The sequence below is a fragment of the Mesocricetus auratus genome, unplaced genomic scaffold, assembly GCF_017639785.1.
Source record: "Mesocricetus auratus isolate SY011 unplaced genomic scaffold, BCM_Maur_2.0 Super-Scaffold_4256, whole genome shotgun sequence".
NCBI lineage: Eukaryota > Metazoa > Chordata > Mammalia > Rodentia > Cricetidae > Mesocricetus > Mesocricetus auratus.
The window spans coordinates 77238015-77257365 of NW_024429182.1; the positions used below are offsets into that span (position 1 = coordinate 77238015).

Consider the following 19351-nt stretch of genomic DNA (forward strand, 5'->3'; position numbering starts at 1 on the left):
TCCTGCATGTGCTCAGCCTATGCCTCTCCCTCCCTGCATGAGAGGCAGGCGCAAATAGCCTTGCCGTTGTCGAGAACAGCAGAGCCACTTTGTCATTTCAGTCTCTGGCTTGGCGTGAGTTTCTCATCTTAATTGTGGTTACTCAGACACTATATTGAGAGGCCATTTCATAAGATAACGATAATGATGATGATGATGGGTTGTCATTATTTGAGACCGGGTCTTACCATGTAGCTCAGGCTTGCCTGACTCTCAACATCCTGAGTGCAATGATTGCAGGTGTACAGCATCATGCCCAGTTTTCTGAAGATTGTCAGCATTGCTTATTCATCTTTCCCATTGGCAGGCCCTTTCTGCCTTCTCAGGGCTAAGGGAGTTGTATGCTGCTGTGATCCCCTGATCTTCTGATGTTGGTTGGTCCTGCCGGGGAGAGCAGTTCTGGCTGTTGGGCAGGAGAATGCCTTATCTGCCTTGATCCTATTTCAGAGGAGGCTCTGCCTCTTTCGCTTGTTCACTGGCCCGATTGCCCTGGCTGACCTTGAAGTTGTGACCTTTCTGCCTTAGTTGGATGGCACTGGGATTGAAGGCCACACACACAGCTCTGAGCTGCAACTTTCTTCCTCCATACATCCTGCCTGTCTGTTCAGGATGGGCTCACTGCCCTTCCTCATGCGCTCTTCCCCTTCTGTGCTTGTCCCAGTTGCTTTTGGAGGAGCTGTCCAGCAGTCACATCTTCTCCACTTGTCCTACCTCTTCCTGGTTCTGATCCTGTCGCCTTTCTTTGGGTTACTAGGCAGGACAGCACCCTGGTCAATTGTCTCACCAGCTCCTTCACTCTGTTCAGGTTCTACTTTTGTGGGAGATAGTTATTTGGGAAAGCTCCAGTTATATCTGTGGTTTTTATAGTGCACAGATCCTTTCAGGAAATGGCAAGAACTTGCATGGTGAAGTTATAAGGCCGTGTCTTTCTGCTGCCTTCTGGAAATTGCATGAAGAACCCCTGTGTAGCCTTGATAAAGTCTCAGCCCCTCTGTGGGTCTAAAAATCTCTGTTCATAAAATGACTGTTTAACTGTATGGTTTTGATGTTCATTCCACTCTGGGACTCTGATTTTTCACTCTGTGAGATTTGGTGGCAGCACTGCGGAGAGCTGCAGCAGAGATGATGCAGAGACCAGGTGGTCAGGGTCTGCTTCTTCAACCTTCTATGAGTCATGTGGACACAGTAGTTTCCATCTTATGGGTAGTGTATGGCAGATTTTAGCATAGCATCACCACAGAGTAGATGTTTAGTAAATGATAGTTTTCTTCCTTTCTGTGAATCTTACTTTGAGATTTTATATATATATACATATGTATATGTATATATGTATGCATGTATGTATAATATATACAACTGATATATATCAGAAACATACACACATGTATGTATATGTAATAAAATAAATGTAAGTATAAAGTAAACATTTACATTTTTATAAATATTTGAAATTTATTTTTATTTCATGTATTTAAGTGTGTGTGTGTGTGTGTGTGTGTGCAAGTACCATGTGTGTGTAGTGTCCACAGAGGCCAGAAGATGGCACTGGATCTCCTGGAATTGGAGGTATGGATGATTGTGAGTGATCATGTGGGTGCTGGGAACTGAACCTGAGTCCTCTACAAGAGCAGGCAGTGCTCTTGACTGCTGAGCCATCTCTCCATGATAACCCCCACCCTCCCACCTGTTTTTTTGAGATAAGGTCTCCTAAACTAATGTCAAACTCATGAGCCTCCTGCCTCAGCTTCTTAAATTTGGGGTTACAGGCATGCACCTCTACTTAACTGTGTTTCTTATTTTCTATTCATTTTCAGAAACACTTGATATTGGAAAATGCAGAGTAAAAAGTGTAGTAAATCCCTTTAAAATGTCACCATCTAAAATGTGAGTGTAAACATTTGATAGCATGCAATCCTAACTACCTGCTTACTCAAGTGTGTCTCAGGCTGAACCAATGTCTACAGAATGGATCCAAAGGACACATGAAGTTATATTATACACATTATCTTCAAAAGAATGTTATACTCCTTTGATCCCAGTACTCCGAAGGCAGTGGCAGGCAGAGTTCTATGAGTTCAAGGCCAGCCTGGGCCACAAAGTGAGCTTCATGACAACTATAGGCTAAATAGTAAGACTTTGTCTCAAAAACTAAACCAAACCAAACAAAAAAGCAACATGAATATAGATTATACAGATGCAGTCTTATTTGAGTTTAACTAACTAAAATTGAAGGGAAACTGAACGGAACAGTAGGAGTTGTGTCTTCAGACTCTCACAGCAAGCACTTTACCCACTGAGCCATCTTGATGCCTGTGTTCCTACTGCTTTATTTTGTCATAGTTTAAGATGTCAGCCTCACTTCACCCAGCTGTCAGTCTTAGTTCCACATGGAAGCAGGCTCCCACCTGTCTTTTGGCCTCCATTTCTGCTTTCCAGAATTCCTTATTGTGAGTCATAGCCCAGTTGCTGGAATCCCCACTCTTGGGTTAGGCTTTACCACGGTGCTGGGACACTGGGATAGACCAGGGTAGCTTTGGAGATTAGAAAGACTTGTGTGGGAGCCAGCAGCCAGCACACAATACAAAGGCAAACACTTGGGTCTGGAGGGTTTGAAAAGAATACCCTGGTCACTGGTGTTTGTGTTGAATGTTGGCTGGTAAATTGTATTGCCCCTTTGTATTTTAAGACTATTAACCAACACTATGTTCAGTTCAGAATAGATTATTGACGTTTACCTGTATTACCTGCTGACAGATGAGTAGAAAAGCCCTTTTGAAGGGGAGTTTAAATAAATCTTGAACAATTAAGAAATAATCTACACCATTTCCGTGTTGCCCTCTTCAAGTGAGCCTTACTTGCCTGCTTTCTGAGACCTTTCCAGTTGAGGTCATTCCATCTCGACCCTTTTCTGAACTTTTCCACCTCCCACCACCTCCACCAGTGCCTGGCTCCGTTCTCCTGAGCTCTCTGCCTCCTCCCAGAAGCCTTTCTCCAGCACCCTTGATGGATGGAGGCGACGGTGACGGTTTGTTGTTTCTCACCCCTGTCCTCCTCCGTTGGACCTTCTACTTCATGGCTGCTGCCTGGTCCCACTATGTAGTCCTGGCTGACCTGGAACTTACTATTTGGACCACCCTAGCCTCAGACTTAAAAAGACTTGCCTCCTGAGTGCTGGGATTCAAGGTGTGTGCCACCACGCCCAGCTGTAAAGGCTTTTTATTACAGGAATTTGTACACGTGCAGAGTAGAGAGAGGAGGGTGGGAAACTCATTCTATTTCCATGATGACCAGCTCTGGAGCCCCCTGCTTCATCTCAAATAGGACTCTAGGAAGGATTTTTTATTGCTTGTGTGTGTGTGTGTGTGTAGTGCACGCACATGTGTGCCATACTCAGTATGTTGAGGCCACAGAACAACTTTGGGGAGTCATTTCTCTCCTTCTAGGGATCAAACTCAAGTGTGGGTGGAGAGCACTCTACCTGATGAGCTGTCTCTTTGGCCCCTACAATAGTTTCTCAGCATCACTCATCTATGTTCTGATTTTCAGGTGTCTTATAAATGTCACTCTTTGGATGAGGAACCAGAGTCCTGCACAGTGAGACTGTCTTCTCTTTCTCTCCCCCCCTTTCTCTTTTGTCCCTTCCCTTCCTTGCTGTCCTCTTCCTGCCCATCTCACCTTTAGAAGGTTACTTGTTGAATATGGTACCCGTTCCTAGGCTAGTGTGGAAAGCTGTTCATTCTCTTTTCATCCTTACTTCTGCAACTCCACACTTGCCTGCATCCCTTCCCTGACCCCTTGTACCTCTGAACTCTTGCATCTCACACAGAACCCTCAGTGCCAGCCTGTCTCTGTGCATATACAAGACAGAGAAGAGAATAGGCTAGGGGGTGAGGTAGAAAGGGGTGGGGCCTCCAGCCATCTTGCTGTCTCAGTAGCTTCTGAGAACAAGGGCAAAGACTAGCTGAGTCACTGAACATCATGGGTACTAGGTAAATGACTTAGTCACTGTTCTGTTGCTGTGAAGAGACACAGGACCAAGGAAATTCTTATGAAAGACAGTATGTAACTGGGGGTTTGTTTATAGGTTAAGAGGTTAGTCCATTATCATCATGGCAAGGAGCATGGGGCCTGCAAGCAGGCATGATTTTGGAGCATTAGCTGAGAACTTTACCTGATCCACAGGCATCAGGCAAAGAGCACTGGGCCTGGCATGGGCTTTTGAAACTTCAAACCCATCCCCAATGACACACTTTATTTAACACTTTAATCCTAATTCTTCTCAAACAGTGAGCCAATGGGGACTGAGTATACAAATATATGGGCATATGGGGGCCATTCTCACTTGAAGCACTGCAGTAAGTGTGGGCGGATTGAGTGTTCTTTAAAGTGGCTTTGGAGCAAGGATAGAGGACTAGTGATAGAGTGCTTCCCTAGCGTTCATGAAGCTTTGGGTTTAGTCCCCAGCACCACATGGTGATGTATCTACAAACCAAATGCTTGGGAGGACCAGGAGTTCAGGGCCAGCCTTGGCTGTGTGGTGAATTTAAGGCCAGCCTGGGACTTATGAGACCCCCCAATCTCAAACAAACAAACAAACAAACAAACAAACAAACAAACCAGCAGTATATGGGGAGTTAGTTGGGTGGGTGGGATATTTGAGTAAAAAGACTCTCAAACAAGAACAAGGAGTCTAGAAAACGGAAAGGGGGGAAGCAATGGCAGGGAAGAAAAGAACCAGTACCCTTCAGATAGATGGAGTTGGCAGTGACACATAGAGACCTGTTGAAGCTCAGCCTGGGCCAAGAGCCCTGGGCTAGCTTTGTTGTTCCGTTCCCAGAATACTGCTTAAAGGATCAAGCAACCGGATCGGGTACCAGGTGGCTGCTGAGTGCAGCCGCGCTGTGACCTCCAGGGTTCCTCCTGGAGTCCAGCCAGGAAGGGCCTTGTTCTCCAGGCTGGAATCAAGAAGCTGGGCTTCCTTGAAAGGTGTGCCAAGATGAGGCTGTGCACACATGTGTGTTGACAGGGACCTGCCTGCAGGTGGCCGGTAAGCTCATGCGGCAGTGTCAGAGATGTTTCCTGGGGTGCTGAGGCCCTCTCTCCCTCTACAGAGGGAGACCTCAGAGACAGAGGACAGTTGTTCAGGTTTCGTCCAAGCTCTGGGTCAGTCCAAAGCTGCATGGAGGAGGCAGTGAACCCTCACATGAGGCAGGGTGGCCTTGGTGAGTGAGGTTGGGTTGTTCTGTGTAGCACAGGGCTTCCTGGATCTCCCTCCCAGGAGGAGCAGTCCTCATGCAGTCTCTGAGAGAGAGCACAGAGGCTCCCATCCTCTTTAGAGTTCCGAAGGCCAAGGTTAGTGGAGTCACCCGTGTTTAGCCCCCTTTTTTGCATTGTGACCCCATCATGTAAGCACAGACTGAGGGCCACCTGACTCATTTCACGTTGCTAGTGAGATAAGCAGAAGTGATCAGTGTCCACCTGGTAGTTGTGCTGAGAAGGTAAGTGCGTCTGCGAGACTGGGAGTTGGAGTTTGCACCTTATGGCAGTCTTTAGGAGGTTCAAAGAGATGTCCCTGGCTTGCTGAGTGTCCTCTGGTCCTCAGATCAGCTCTGACCATGGATGACTCCTAGAAGGCCATGAGCTCCCTATACTATGTCACAGTGTGCCTTCTGGGGCTGCATATTGCTGATTGCTTCCTCTCTCTTCCAGAGCTGGAACACAGCTGGCATTGGCGAAACCCTGACAGATGATCTGCCTGCCTTCAGCCTCACCCCCCTCGAGTACATCAGCAATGTAAGAACTTCTTGGGTACCTCTGCATTTCACAACTCACCCTGTCTATCTTCTGATTCCCTCTGGGCAGTCATCAGCTGGTTTGTGCTGTGTGGACCTAGTTTGGGATCGTCTTCATTCAGATCCTGGGCAAATGCAGCAGAGCCATGAGTGATTTCAGATTCTAAGACACTGTCACACCTGTCCCACACTTCCAGTGTTACCCCTAAGGGTGTCAGGATTGAGTCTACTTGGAAATTCTCACATGGGAAATCAAGGAACAGGTGGCCAAATTGTTTTCTATTCTTCTGTGCCTACCGTAAAACACAAACAATTGTGAATTGTAATAGAAGGGAGTGCCTGAAATGGCACAGGTGGCATCATATGTCTACCTTGCCCATTGGTGACAAATGCTGTATTAGCTGTGCGCTTTCCCTGAACATCTTACAAGATTCCCTCTTGTGATTCTGCATCAGCCAAGAAGTTTCTGCCATCTTTGTTTTCTAGTGTGTGGAATACAATATAGTTTTCTCTCTAGACTGTAGTTATGAATGGCAACTTCCAAGTATAGTCGCTTCTTTCTCCTGGCTAATCCGCCTTGAGAAGGAGAGAAATAGAACTAAGTGTGAGTTCAAATGGCAGGGCCCGGAGTGCACTTGCCAACATTAGCACCTTAGGGAGCTTTTGTCTGTGAGCAGTAAAGAGAACTCAACTTTACACAGGGTTTTAATCTCACGAAGTTCTTTAGTACCCACTGCCTCATTGAAATAGGTGGTGCTGGACGAATTTCAGGACATTGGAACCACTGTTGAGAAGGATGTATCTACAGGGTGGAGCAGGCCTCCGTGTGTGTGTGTGTGTGTGTGTGTGTGTGTGTGTGTGTAGAGGCCAGATAGCCACCTTGTTGACCTAGAGCTAGTCGGCTGGTTAACAAGCCCCAGGGATCCACTGTCTGTTTCCTCAGGCCTGGGTTGTGGGCATGCCCCTCCCCCCCCCACTGGCTTTGTGCACGGTGCTGGGGGAAGAACTTGTGCTCTTCCTCAGGCTTGCTCAGCAGTGCTTCACTGGCTGAGTTCTCCCCAGCCCTTAGTGGTTATTTCTGAGGTGTTGCCATAACTAGTATTACCTCACACTGGTGCTCACCCCAGGTCTAGCAGTTTTGTCTCTCATAAGCGAACTTTTTCAAGTAATTAGGTAGGTGTGTCAGTGTCAAGCTGAAAGTGCTTTCTTTTGTTTCAGATTGGGCAGTACATCATGTCCCTGCCTTTGAATCTTGAGCCATTTGTGACTCAAGAGGACTCTGCATTAGAGCTGGCCTTGCATGCTGGGAAGCTGCCATTTCCTCCTGAGCAAGGTGAGAGGACCAGGAAGTCTTAGAACCTGCTGTCCAGGGATCTTTGGGCACCATATAGTGCTCATGGCTTCATGTTAACATCTCATCCTCCGCAAATCTCTGTATACTCCCAGGGATACAGAATAGGAGAGCTCGGTTGGTGGCTCATACCTATTATCTCAGCAAGTGAGAGGCACAGGCAGGAGGACCACTGTAAGAATCAGGCCAGTCTGGACTTCATGGTAAGTCCCACACTAACCTGGACTACAGAATAAGATCTCCCGCAAAAAAAAAAAAAAAAAAAAAAAAAATCCAAAGAAAATAAAACCAAACAAAAAGCAGATATATGTATACTATATAATGGAACTAAGAAAGACTGAGTGCCCCTCTGAGGGACTTCTGCAGGGATGAGGTCTGACCAGGGTTAGGGAAAGAGCTCTCTTGCTTTGCTTTGCTCTGCAGAGCACCCTGGAAACAGTGGAGAATCCTGCAGGGAGCCCAGAGCACCCACAACTGGAAGCAGTGGCAGGAACTCCTGGGATCTTGGCAGCTAGTGGTGATGACCGTGAGTGCACAAGTCCAAGGTCCCATGATATGCATCCTTGCTCCTTGGGAGTGAGGAGGTAAGCTGCCACTCCATAGGAAGTTTTCGTGTTGTCATAAGCAGAGTGTGTCCTGTGTGGACGCCTCTGCCTGCAGCTCGCTCCTGCCTCCACATGTCCCTCTGTCTCAACCCATTTAACTGCTTCCCTTTGCTTATTATTTGTGTGTATCTGATGACGTTGAGCAGGGGACACATACTTGCTGATCAAAAATCATCTTAACTCCCAATATAGAATATTTTTTTGAGTAAAGAAAAAAAGCACATTTGGTATGTAAAAGATTCAGCCACTCATAGGAAGTAGCACAATGAAGATAAAATTGCTTTGGAAGGTTAGAAATGAGAGAAGCTAGAAGGCAACCCATGAAAATGCAACTAAAAAGAAAAGAGAATGATTGTGAGATGACATTGAACTCAAGGAAGTGAGACCAAAGTGATTATTTTCTGTTTATAAAAAATGTGACAGGCGCATGCCTGCAGTGTCAGCTAACAACGTGAGGTACACAAGGAAGACATTGCCAGACACATGGTGAGAACAGACAAAACCGTGGAGCTCCAGCTTTGACAGAGCAGAAAGCAGAATTAGTGACCTTGGGAGAGGACTGAACAGGATGATCAGGGTGCTGGACTGAGTGAACATTCAAGCCTGCTGTCCCACAGAGGGACAAGTGTCCATAGTCGTTCCCAGAATTATACAGACAAAACTTCCCTAGGTCTCATGGACTCATAAGCATGAGGGGCAGACACTCAGAGCTCTTTGTAAAAGCTTTTATAGTTCAAATTTAAAAATTTTAAATGTACTCAGTTGAAATATGGGTGAATAATATAATTTTTAGGGGTAGGTAGATTTCTAAATGAGAGGTAGGAACTATAGAGGAACTTGAAAAGTGAGCTGGGTGTGGTGGCTTGATCCAAGCACTCAGGCGACAGACGCAGGTACATCTCTGTGAGTTTGTGGCCAGCCAGGGCCACAAATAAAAACTAAATAAACATTTAAAAATATGGGAGACTATCTAAGAATTTAGATGTTGTCAGCATATTAAGCATGAAGAACAGTGATGATATATGCAATGATTCCATTTTAAAACTTACTGGGAATATAAGTGCAGGAAGACCAGAGAACTTGAGCCCATTGCTGTGAACTGGTATATCCAGTTTGAAAACAGTATTTCTGATAAAAGTGACAGTGTACTTACCCTTTGACCTGTCTAAATACAGATCCTAGAGCCTTTTCCTTGTGTGCCTCATATACGTCTGTAAGAATCTGCCTGGTAACTTGGCAACAGCCTCAGCCTGGAGCCAACCCACATGTCCATTGCCAGAAGCATGGAACACAGGCCATGGTCATGGCACAGTGGCACAGTGAAGTACTATGTAGGGTTAAAATGAGTGAGGCTACCTGGGCATGGTGGCAACTGCCTTCAGTCCCAGCACCCTGGGTGTGCAGAGGCAGGCGGAGCTACACACACTGGGAAGCCTATGTGAAAGAGCCTGTGCAGAGGCTGCAGGGCCTGGCAAGAGACCTGGTCATCCAGGACTGCTGGCGTGCCTGCAGAGGAGTGCACAAGTCCCACACACCTCTGGCAAGGGTGTTTTTCTTGTCCAGGGAGATGCTTCATAAATGCTGACTATATAGTTCTCTAAAACATATGTAATGTCCATGTAAGGTTTTATTTTGTTTTATTTGTTGTTGTTTTGAGATAAGAACTCACTACATAGCTCTTGTTAGCATCAAACTTGCCATGATTCTCCTGCCTCAGTCTCCCAAGTGCTAAAATTACAGACTGTAATGTGTACCATGCATTCTACCTTATTTATGATGTGGCTTATAGTTTAGACAAGAAAACTGAAGCTAAGATCCTGTTGATGGAATGCAAATTGGCGAAGGGCTTTGAGGGCTTCTCTGTTCCTCTTCTGGGAAACAGTTCTAGAAATGATTCTCCTAACACAGGTGTTTGGAAGGAAGATTTTTCCAAAACAGTTTGCTACAGGGATAAAGCTCACCTGATCTCAATGTTTATTACTATCGGAGTAAGTATCTTGTGATGTGTTTTAGCTGCTTATCTGTTTTGCTGTGACAAAACACCATGCCAAAGCAACTTATAAAAGCAAGCATTAAATTTGGACACTCGTGGTTCCAGGTGGTTAGAGTCCATGACCATCATGGCGGGGAGCATGGCAGCAGGCAGGCATGGTGCTGGAACAGTGACTGAGAGCTCACATGCTGAGGCAATAACCATGACTCAGAGAGAGAGGGCTAACTCAGAATGACAGACTTTTAAAACCTCATAGCCTGATCCCAGCACCATACCTCCTCCAACAAGGCCACGCCTCCTAATCCTTCTCAGACAGTTCCGCCATCCGGGGCCTGAGCATTCAAATATATGAGCCTGAGAGGGTCATTCTCATTCAAACCACCACAGATGTCTTCATAATTTATCAGTTTTCTTCATTAAAAAGAGCTAAAACTATTAGCACTTAATAGGTAAACTCTTCAGAAACATTAAGGAGAAAAAAATGAGGTATGACCTAATACTTTATTTTTACTATCTTATGCCTTTTTCTGTGAAAGCACTCAAAATAGATTTTGGTTCCCAAGTGATCAGCCTTTAACTCATGTACATAGGAGCAACACTGAATGACTTAGTAGGTTGTGTGTATGCGTGACAATAATAATTAAGGATCATAAATCTGAAAAGGATTGGGAGAGAGAGGGGAAGGATTGGAAGTGTGTAAATGATGTAAATACAACATTCAATATGAAATTCTCAAAAAAAAAAAACTTAAAACAACAGCAACAAAATCCCCCAAAGAAAACAGGTCTAGGGAAATGCAAGGCAAGGAGGGTGTAATGGCCACTCTAGATGCGGGTGAGTTGCATGATGGACATTTATCTGTCTCCACTGTATTTTGAAATGCCTGCATTTTTCAAAAAACTAGAATATAGCTCTCTTTTAAAACATATTTTAATGTGTATTTGTGTGTGTGTGTGTGTGTGTGTGTGTGTGGGTGTGTGCACACGAGTGCAGGTACCCTTGAAGGCTGGAAGAAAGCAGCAGATCCTCTGGTTTAAGGTATAGGTTGGTTGTGAGCCACCCGGTGAATGCTGGGAACTAAACCGGCTTCTCTGCAAGAGCAATAAGTACTCCTAACCTCTGAGCCACTTCTCCAGCCCCAAGACTGTATTTCTCCATTGAGTGTAAAGCTACATCAAAATGGTGATAATCACCGAGAGACGGTGATGCTGTGCACATAATTGCTATTTTCATTTGTTTACCAATGTACTTTTCTCTTAATTTTTCTTTTGAAAAAAATTCTTCTCTGATAGAATACATCCCAGCCACAGTTTCATTCCCTTTATTTATCTTTTTGATGCTGGGATCCAGCTCAGGGCTGTGTATCCTAGGCATTCATCTACCACGGAGCCACATCCCTCAGCTCTTCATGTACCTTGTAAATTTAAAAACATCAGTCTCGTTTTCATGAGAATTTCCCACAGATGAACTCAGCATCCAGCCTTAGGAGCTGCTCTGGCCTTTTCTGTCCTTCTTGCCTTCTTTACTGGAGCATTTACATAAATCTCAGGTGTCTCACCTCCTCATGGATGTTGTTATACGTGTGGTTGATAAGGACTGAGAGCTGGACCAGGTTCCGTGGAAGAAAGCAGTGCTGCTGTGAGTACTGCCTGCTCACAGCGCTGCATCAGGAAGAGCACATGTCTTTTTCCTCCAGGGTCTCCATGCATGTCTGCACGTCATCACTCACTCACTTCACACGTGTTTACTAACCATTTACTATGTGTGGGCCTCACCGGATAAATTTCAATAGTGTTTAAAAATGTGACAGTGTCAACAACATTAACCCAGATATGTTGGATTTGTTTGTTGTTTTGAGGCAGGGCTCATAATGGCCTTCAACTGCTGATCCTCCTGCCTCTAGCTCCCTAGTGCTAGGATTAAAGACCGCCATGCCCAGCAATATTTGTTGCTATTCCCTTCCTTCCTCCCTTCCCTCCTTTTTTTTTAATTTCTTTTTTTTTGGTGGTGCTGGGATTGAACCTAGGGTCTTGAGCATGCTGGGTAAGTTTTTATCATTGAGATGTATTCCCAGCCAAAATATTCAGATTTTATTGAGAGAGCAGTGAGTGTGTGTGTGTGTGTGTGTGTGTGTGTGTGTGTGTGCATACTCATGTGCCCCACAGTGCATATGTGGAGGGCAGAGGACAATTTGTAACAGTCAGTTCTCTCCTCTCACTGTGGGATCCAAGGTTGAACTTAGGTCCTTAAGCTTGTCAAACATTGATTCATCTTGTTACCCTCTCAAAAATTAGACATCCAGAAAATAAGGGAGAACATTCACATATAATCTGGTTATTTCCAGCTTTTGTTTGTTTTTGAGACAGGGTTTCTTTAAATAATATAGCCCTGGCTATCCTGGAACTCACTATGTAGACTAGCCTAGATTCGAACTCACAGAGATCTTCCTGCTTTTGCCTCCTGTGTGCTGGGATTAAAGGCATACTCAACTGTGCTGGCTTTCATTTCTAGCATTTTTGCATTGCAGATTTAGGGAACAAGATGGTATATGCATGTTGTCTTGGTATTTAAGATGCAAGAGGATCACAAGTTTGAGATAGCATGGGTTACATATCAAGTTCCAATATGAAGACGCTGTCTCAAAAAACAAAACAAACAAAAATCCAGTGACAATAGACTTGCTTGCCTGGGCATAGTGGCACATGCCTTTAATGAAGGCTTGGCTGCCCTAGTGTTCTCAAAGTAGTCCAGGCTGGCCTCAAACTCACAGTAGTCTTCTTACACATGTGAAACTATATTTTGCTTGAAAATATTTATTATTTTTATTGTTATTACTGAAAGTTATTATCATCATTATATAGTTCTTGTTGACAATGAGTTTCATTCATGGATGATATTTATTTACTTATTTGTTTGCTCATTTATTTGAGACTGGGCATTGTGTAGCCCAGGCAGGCCTCAAACTATACATAGTCATTGATGATCTTGAGCTCTTGATCCTCCTGCCTCCGACCTTCACCTCCCAAGTGCTGGAATTGCAGGCATGTGCCACCATGAACAAACTCAGGGCCTGGCACAGTCAGGTCACTCTGCTTACAGCCTGAGCTGGGTCTCCAGCCCTCCTGGGCATTTTTTTTTTTTAGTTGTTATTTTGTGTATAAGGGTGTTTTGCCTGTGTGTGTGTCTGTACACCACAGGTGTGCATCCTCTGTAAGAGCAACACGTGCTCTTAACTGCTGAGCCACCTTTCTAGTTCTCTCCCAAACACTAACTTTAAAAATGATTTTCGTGTTCTCCATTCAGAACACTCTTCCCTTCTGTGCATTTGGCAAGTGGCTCCTTTATTTCTGTAGCAGCCTGAGCTGATGGCACTCATTCCATTCTGGCACAAACCCTGACTGGCCCTTGCTGCAAGGCTGGCTTTGCTGTGCTTCCGTGCCTCTTCCCTCCTGCCTGGAGTGTGCTGAGGGCAAGCAGAGCTGCCCAGACCCAGCAGGGACTTGACAGGCCAGGACTTGTATGATACCCGAGAAACTGCCCCTTGTCCCATGTACTCATGAGTGCCTCACCCTGGCCTCCCCATTGCACCGGCACAGATGTCCCCTGAGATTCCAGCTTTGGCGTTTGTCTGCTACTTCCCTTTTCCATACATTATTATGTGTGGCTATGGTTCCCACAGCAGCTCTGTCTCAGGCGGGGGCCCTCAGCTCCCCAGAGGTAGAGTTGTGTTGACACTCAGTATTGGTTCCAGCATGACCCCTGCCTATGCATTGTTTCTTTGCGCCCTCAGTGCCCTCCTCTACCCTTGCTTGGAGGTTCTCATCTCCTGGGGTCCTCCTCTGCCTGTGGAAGTCCTGGCCTCTGTGGCTTGATTTGGTTCCCAGGCTTGTGGGAAGTTGGGTAGCCGCCCCAGACTGACTTCTTTTCTGGGCTCTCCTTGTCCCTGACCAGTATCAGTGGACCCATAGGTTCCCTGTTCTGTCATTTCCCATGCCTGTTTCCCACGGAGCCCATTAGCTCCCTGGCACACTGGGCCATGTAGCTCTTACTGGGAGCCAGGACACTAAGAGGCGACTTTTTCTAAGCATCTTTTATATTTCTTTGTGACCTCTTTCCACTTCAGGGGATGAACTGCCAGAGTTAGACAATATGGCTGACAACTGGCTAGGCTCCATTGCCAGAGCCACCATGCAGACCTATTGTGATGTGATTCTCCAGATCCCAGAGGTGACCCCACACTCCACCAAACAGCTGGCTACAGACATTGGTGAGTGCCCGTGGGTTGGGCAGGGAGAGAAAAACAGTTACAAGCTTGACTTCCCTCTTGACCTCCAGGAATGTTAGCCCAAAGCTCCTCCTAACTTCAAATCTGGAGTTGACTGTGAATCTGGGTGGAAGGGATTCTGGAAGGCCATGGAGGTAGAGAACCCTTATGGGGGCTTTGGTGAGATGCACTGGAATGAGCCAGGCAGTTTGGCCTTGCCTGATCTTCTACTCACTGACGTAGTAATTACTAACCTAACTAACGTTTGGGGAGCACTTACTGCATACCAGGCATGTCAAGCACTGAAGTAAGCACGCATCCATTGGGTTACTCCATCCTAGGTGATGCTGTATGACCAGGCCACATCCTAGGCTCCTCTATGGTCCCCATCATAATGCTGTCCTGCCCCAGGTCAGAGGGCATGGCCTCCCCATTCCCTTCTCTTGGAGTTTTAAGTGGTCTGGAGAGAGGGTGGAGGAGCCTTAACAGTCAGCTCCCTAGGGACCCATCCCAGCTGTGACCTGGGTGACTAGAGTTGAGCCAGGTCCCACTTCTGTTTGTTTTGCTAATGAGGAATTAGCAGCAAGGTTCAGCCCTTGAGGTTTCAGAGTGGTGTGTGATGGGGCCAGCCTGCAATCCAGCTGCCCTGAGTCCCTCACCCTCTCATTTCAGTCTGCCTTTGGGTCTTCCCAGAGGCATCGCCTGCCTTGTGGTGATTCTCCTAGGCACAAGCATTCGGAGATGGATAAGGAAATTCAGATGCCCTTTGGTGTGCTGGTACAGGCGAGAGCATGGAGGAGCCGCCTGGAACAGGGCAGTGGTGGTGGTGGACCATGAGATGCTGGGATTGCCCTAGAATTCAGTGGTCCCTGCCATTCCTCCTCTGCTTCCCTGCTTACTCAGTTGCTTAAGCACCTACTGTGTGCTTGTTGTGCTTAGGACAGCATACAGTAGGGACTGGAACAAGGATATGGAAGCAAGGTTAAGGGCTGGGAAGGACGCTGAACACTGAGGCCTGTGACAAGGAATGGGAGACATTTGAATTAAGTACCCATACAGCAACATGCAATACTGGTGGCCTGACACAATGTCATGGTAGACTGGGGCCTCCTGATTTTTATCATTGAGCTGTGCCTGGCAGAGAAGACTCAAGGAACAGTCTGGCCCATGCTGGAGTTCAGGTCTAGGACAGATAAGAGGTGAACCCAGGTAACAATCAGAGGGTCAGGAGGACCAGGCTTTGTGAGCAGAAGGAGGAAGGAGGAGGCATGATGTGCCTATGCAGTGATCCCTCCCACACAACAGTTACTTTTAAGGCCTCTGTCCCATCTCACCACCATCCCTGCTGCCTGGGTACAGACTGCATGGGCAGGCTTGGTAAAGGGTGGCACTCCTGGCTGCAGCTGGCTGTTTCCGTTCTGCCGGTGCTGCCCAAGCTGTCAGGTGGTTAGTGGTTAGAATCCGGGGCTGCTTTTTAGAATGACTGACCCCTAGAGACAGTGTCTCTCCCTTGAGACAGTGTCTCTCCCTTGAGACAGTGTCTCTCCCTTGAGACAGGGTCTCACTGTGTACCCATGGCTGTGTAGGCAGACTGTCCTCAAACTCACAGAGCTCCACCGACCTCTGCCTTTTGAGTCTATAGATGTGTCCCACCATGCCCAGCTAGGGGTCTCTCTTCACTGTCATGTTCATTTTGATCTGGGTTTGGCTAATCAATCTGCATTGTCTAGTTGTCAAGAGTGAGCTGGGAAGTGGAGTCCCCACTCTCACCAGCCAGTGTGAGGTTGCCAGGGGAGGCTTTGCTTGCTTAGCTAGCCACATGCTGAGACCATGGGGGGTGGGAAGGGGTAGGCCAGCTGCCTTTTACACTGGTGCTAGAGGGATAGTGGACTGGAAGTTGGCAATGCTGACTGGTTAGAATTCCAGGGCTCCACTCATACCCACAGTCCCCAGCAAAGACCTCCCTGCAGGAGAAGCAGGGGAGAATTTGAAGGCCTTGGGGCTCCCATGGACTATACCACTGACCCTGTCTCTTCTTCACCCACAGACTATCTGATCAATGTGATGGATGCTCTGGGCCTGCAGCCATCACGTACCCTCCAGAACATTGTGACACTCTTGAAGGCCAAGCCTGAGGAGTACAGACAGGTCAGCAAAGGCCTACCACGCCGCCTCGCAGCCACAGTGGCCACCATGCGTGGTGTAAATTACTGACCAATTCTGAGAAGAGGGTCCAGGACAAGGTCAGGGCTGGTGTCTGAGCCTCAGTGACTCTCAGAATGGCTTTGTTCTCAGCATCTGCCAGTGATAGGGCAGTGTGTGTGGAAGATGCTTTCCCGTCTTAGCAGTCAGCCATGGTAGTGCATGTCTGTAATCCTTGGGAGGCTGAGGCAGGAGGATTGCAGGTCATCCTGGGCTAGCATGAGACCCAGCATCTACAAGGAGACAGCTGTAAATGAGAAGTAATGTATTATTTATCAGATGATTTTATAAACAAATATCTTAAAAGTGGCTTTAATAAACATTGCAATGGGGCAAAGGCTGTTTCCTTCTTCTCTGGGGATGTCTGATTGCTCACACACTGAGCAGGGCCTGAGAACACGGGGTAGGGAGGGCTGTGGAGGAGCCGGGGCTTCCCCAGTGCAGAGGGAGCAAAGGAGGAAGAAACAGTGAGCAGGTATACAAGCAGGCAGAGGCATAAGTGCTGGGAAGAGGCTGTCAGGTAGGAGGAGGTGGGCAGCCAGCGGCTGGAGTGAAGATCTGCTGCAGGGAGCAGGTGGGGATTCCTGCCAGGAAGAAGCACGGCCAAGTGCAGAGGCCAGGTCCAGCCAGGGTGGCTGGAGAGGAAGGCAGCGGGCATTTGGGTTAAGAGGAGTAGGGCTGAATCCTACAGGATCGTACAGGTTGTGGTGAGAATTTTGGCTTCACTTACTCCCCTTTTTTTAAAATTTACAGGATGATACAAATTTCACCCCCCCCCCCCCCCTTTATCTTTTTGGTCTATTGCATCTGTACTTGTCAAGGCTGTTAGGCTTATATGTAACAGAAAATAACATTGCCTGAATGACTTGAGCCAAGAGGAATGTATTTTTCTACAATGAGAAGTCAGGGTGGGGGCTCCAGCAGCTGACGTAGGACTTGAACAGGGCAGGGACCTTTGCCAGTGCCCATGGCAGGTGATCCTGGCAGTGTGATTGCCACAGCTGTGTTCAGGACGAGACCACGGGATGGGTTGCAGAGACATGGCTCTCCCTTCTACCAGGCAATCAGCAATGCCTCACCAGTCCCTGCTGACTTCTAGGTCGTACGGCCGTTTCTTGGTTGCAGGGTATGGCCCCAGCTGCAAGGGGTGCCGGGAAAGTGCAGAGCAGGACCTGCTTCAGTATTCCTCAAGCTTAGCTCTTGTAGCATTTTGGATCAAATAACTTTGCTGGGAAACTGTTCCTTACATTTGGCTTCTGTCCACTAGCTATCAGGCATGTAGCTCTCACTGGGACAACCAAAACTGTCTTCAGGGATTCCCAGAAGGGCAAATCCGATAGGGAAACACCGGCTAGAGCACCAGGATTTATCCTCTGGGCTGAGCAGATAGCTACCCTGAACAAAGTAGGTTATTTATTATTTAGTGTCACTGGGTATCAATCACAGCCTCATAAATAATAGGCAAGCATTCTCACTGAGCTGTGTCCCTGCCTTTTTTGTTTTAGTTTGAGGTGATATCTTACAAAGTTGTCCAGGCTGATCCAAACTTGTTTTGTAGCCCAGGCAAGCCTTGAACTTGTGACTGTCCTTGCTGAGCCTCTCAAAGAGGTGGCCTGTACTACCAGGTCTAACTTCTCTTTCACTCTGTAGCCAGTACTAGCCTCATATTCACCGTCCTCATGCCTCAACCTCCTAAGTGCTGGGTTAGGGGCATACACAACCATGCCTGGCATGGCGAGTGGGAGCAGCAACAGTGCCTCTGAGAGGGCTGTTTGCCAGAATTAAGTTCTGCCAAGGTATCAAGGGTGAAGCTTTACTTCTTGCTGGGGTCTCTCAGAGAAGCCCACTACAGCCTTGGGAGGTGTAGGCTGATATCTCTAGAGAAGTTTGGAGACTTCCCAGGCCAACTGCCTTGTGACAAGCTAGAGTTAAGAGCAAGCCTAGTGATAATAGTATCTACACTCTTAACCCAATACCAGGGTGCCTTCTTAGTATACTGTGTGGGAGGTGCATGACCTAGGCGACACATGCTCTGTGAGGCATGTGGCCCGGGAGGCACACCGTGTGGGGATACTTAATCCCAGTAGGTCAGCCTGCTTGTGCCACCCAGCGGAGTGGTGCACCACACCCATGGGGCTGCCGGGGCTGGCGTCTCACTGAGACTGTCCTTATACCTTGGGAACTAGTTTGGCTGGCATGGACAACAGTATCAGCTGTGACCTTGCCCTAAGAAAAATACTTTGGTTCCTCATGGGTTGGTCACAGACTGTCCCTGGAAGGAGTCAAACCTGGGAGAGGTGAGACCTGGACGCACAGGAAGTCATAAGTACTCCTGGTAGTACACACTTGTTTTGTGGTGACTGGAGCACGTGAGAAGCATTAGGCATTAGAAGGGCGGCCTGGTGCTGGATTCAAGGAAAGCCACTCCCTCTCTGTGCCAGATTCCATGGCCCCCTGATGGTTCCCGCCTCTTAGTTAGACCACCTGAAGAGTCGCTGAGATACAGTGGGAGCAATGGCTTATGGCAAGTTCATGTTCATTGTTCATTCATAGTCTCCAGTGTCCTAACCTAGCTTCCCTTTTGGAGAGGAAGTGGAAATCATACATTGTCTTGGCTCATGGGGTCCCTGGAAGGATAGAACATCTAGATCAGGTACAGAGTGGCCGGACTGACAGGTCAGAACTACCTTAATAATGGGGCCATTGAAGCTAGCATCCTGGAGCCTGACCCTTTCCATTGCCTGAGAGTGAAGACAGCAACCTAGTTCCATTGTGGTTTCTGTCTTGCACATCTGCAGATGGCTCCAAAGTGTCTGTGAGCAGAACCTCTTCTGGGGTCAGTGACTCCCCTCCCTCCATAGATTCTTCCAGAACAGCTAGTTGATGTCTTCCATCCTCAGTCACAGCCTGGGCTGTATGAGACACTGTCTCAAAAACAGCAAGGACTGGAGAGATGGCTTACCACTTAAAAACACTGGATGCTCTTCCAGATGGCCTGGGTTTGATCCCTAGCACCCATATGGCTCCTGACAATCTCTAGCTCCAGAGGGATCTGATGCCCTCTTCTGGCCTCTGAGGGTACTACATTTGCATGGCAAACAAACA

At 47.2% G+C, this 19351-nt stretch overlaps 1 protein-coding gene across 1 annotated transcript in view; it reads left to right on the forward strand.

Annotated features, from left to right (window-relative positions):
• Nucleotides 1-16583, forward strand: part of Cog7 (component of oligomeric golgi complex 7) — a 66464-nt gene extending 49881 nt beyond the window's left edge. The window contains exons 14-17 of the mRNA XM_040755205.1: nucleotides 5749-5832; nucleotides 7050-7164; nucleotides 13904-14047; nucleotides 16092-16583. Of these exons, the coding sequence (XP_040611139.1) occupies nucleotides 5749-5832; nucleotides 7050-7164; nucleotides 13904-14047; nucleotides 16092-16258 (510 nt within the window). The 3' untranslated portion in view covers nucleotides 16259-16583. The remainder of the gene's footprint in view (nucleotides 1-5748; nucleotides 5833-7049; nucleotides 7165-13903; nucleotides 14048-16091) is intronic.
• Nucleotides 16584-19351: the final 2768 nt, after the last annotated feature.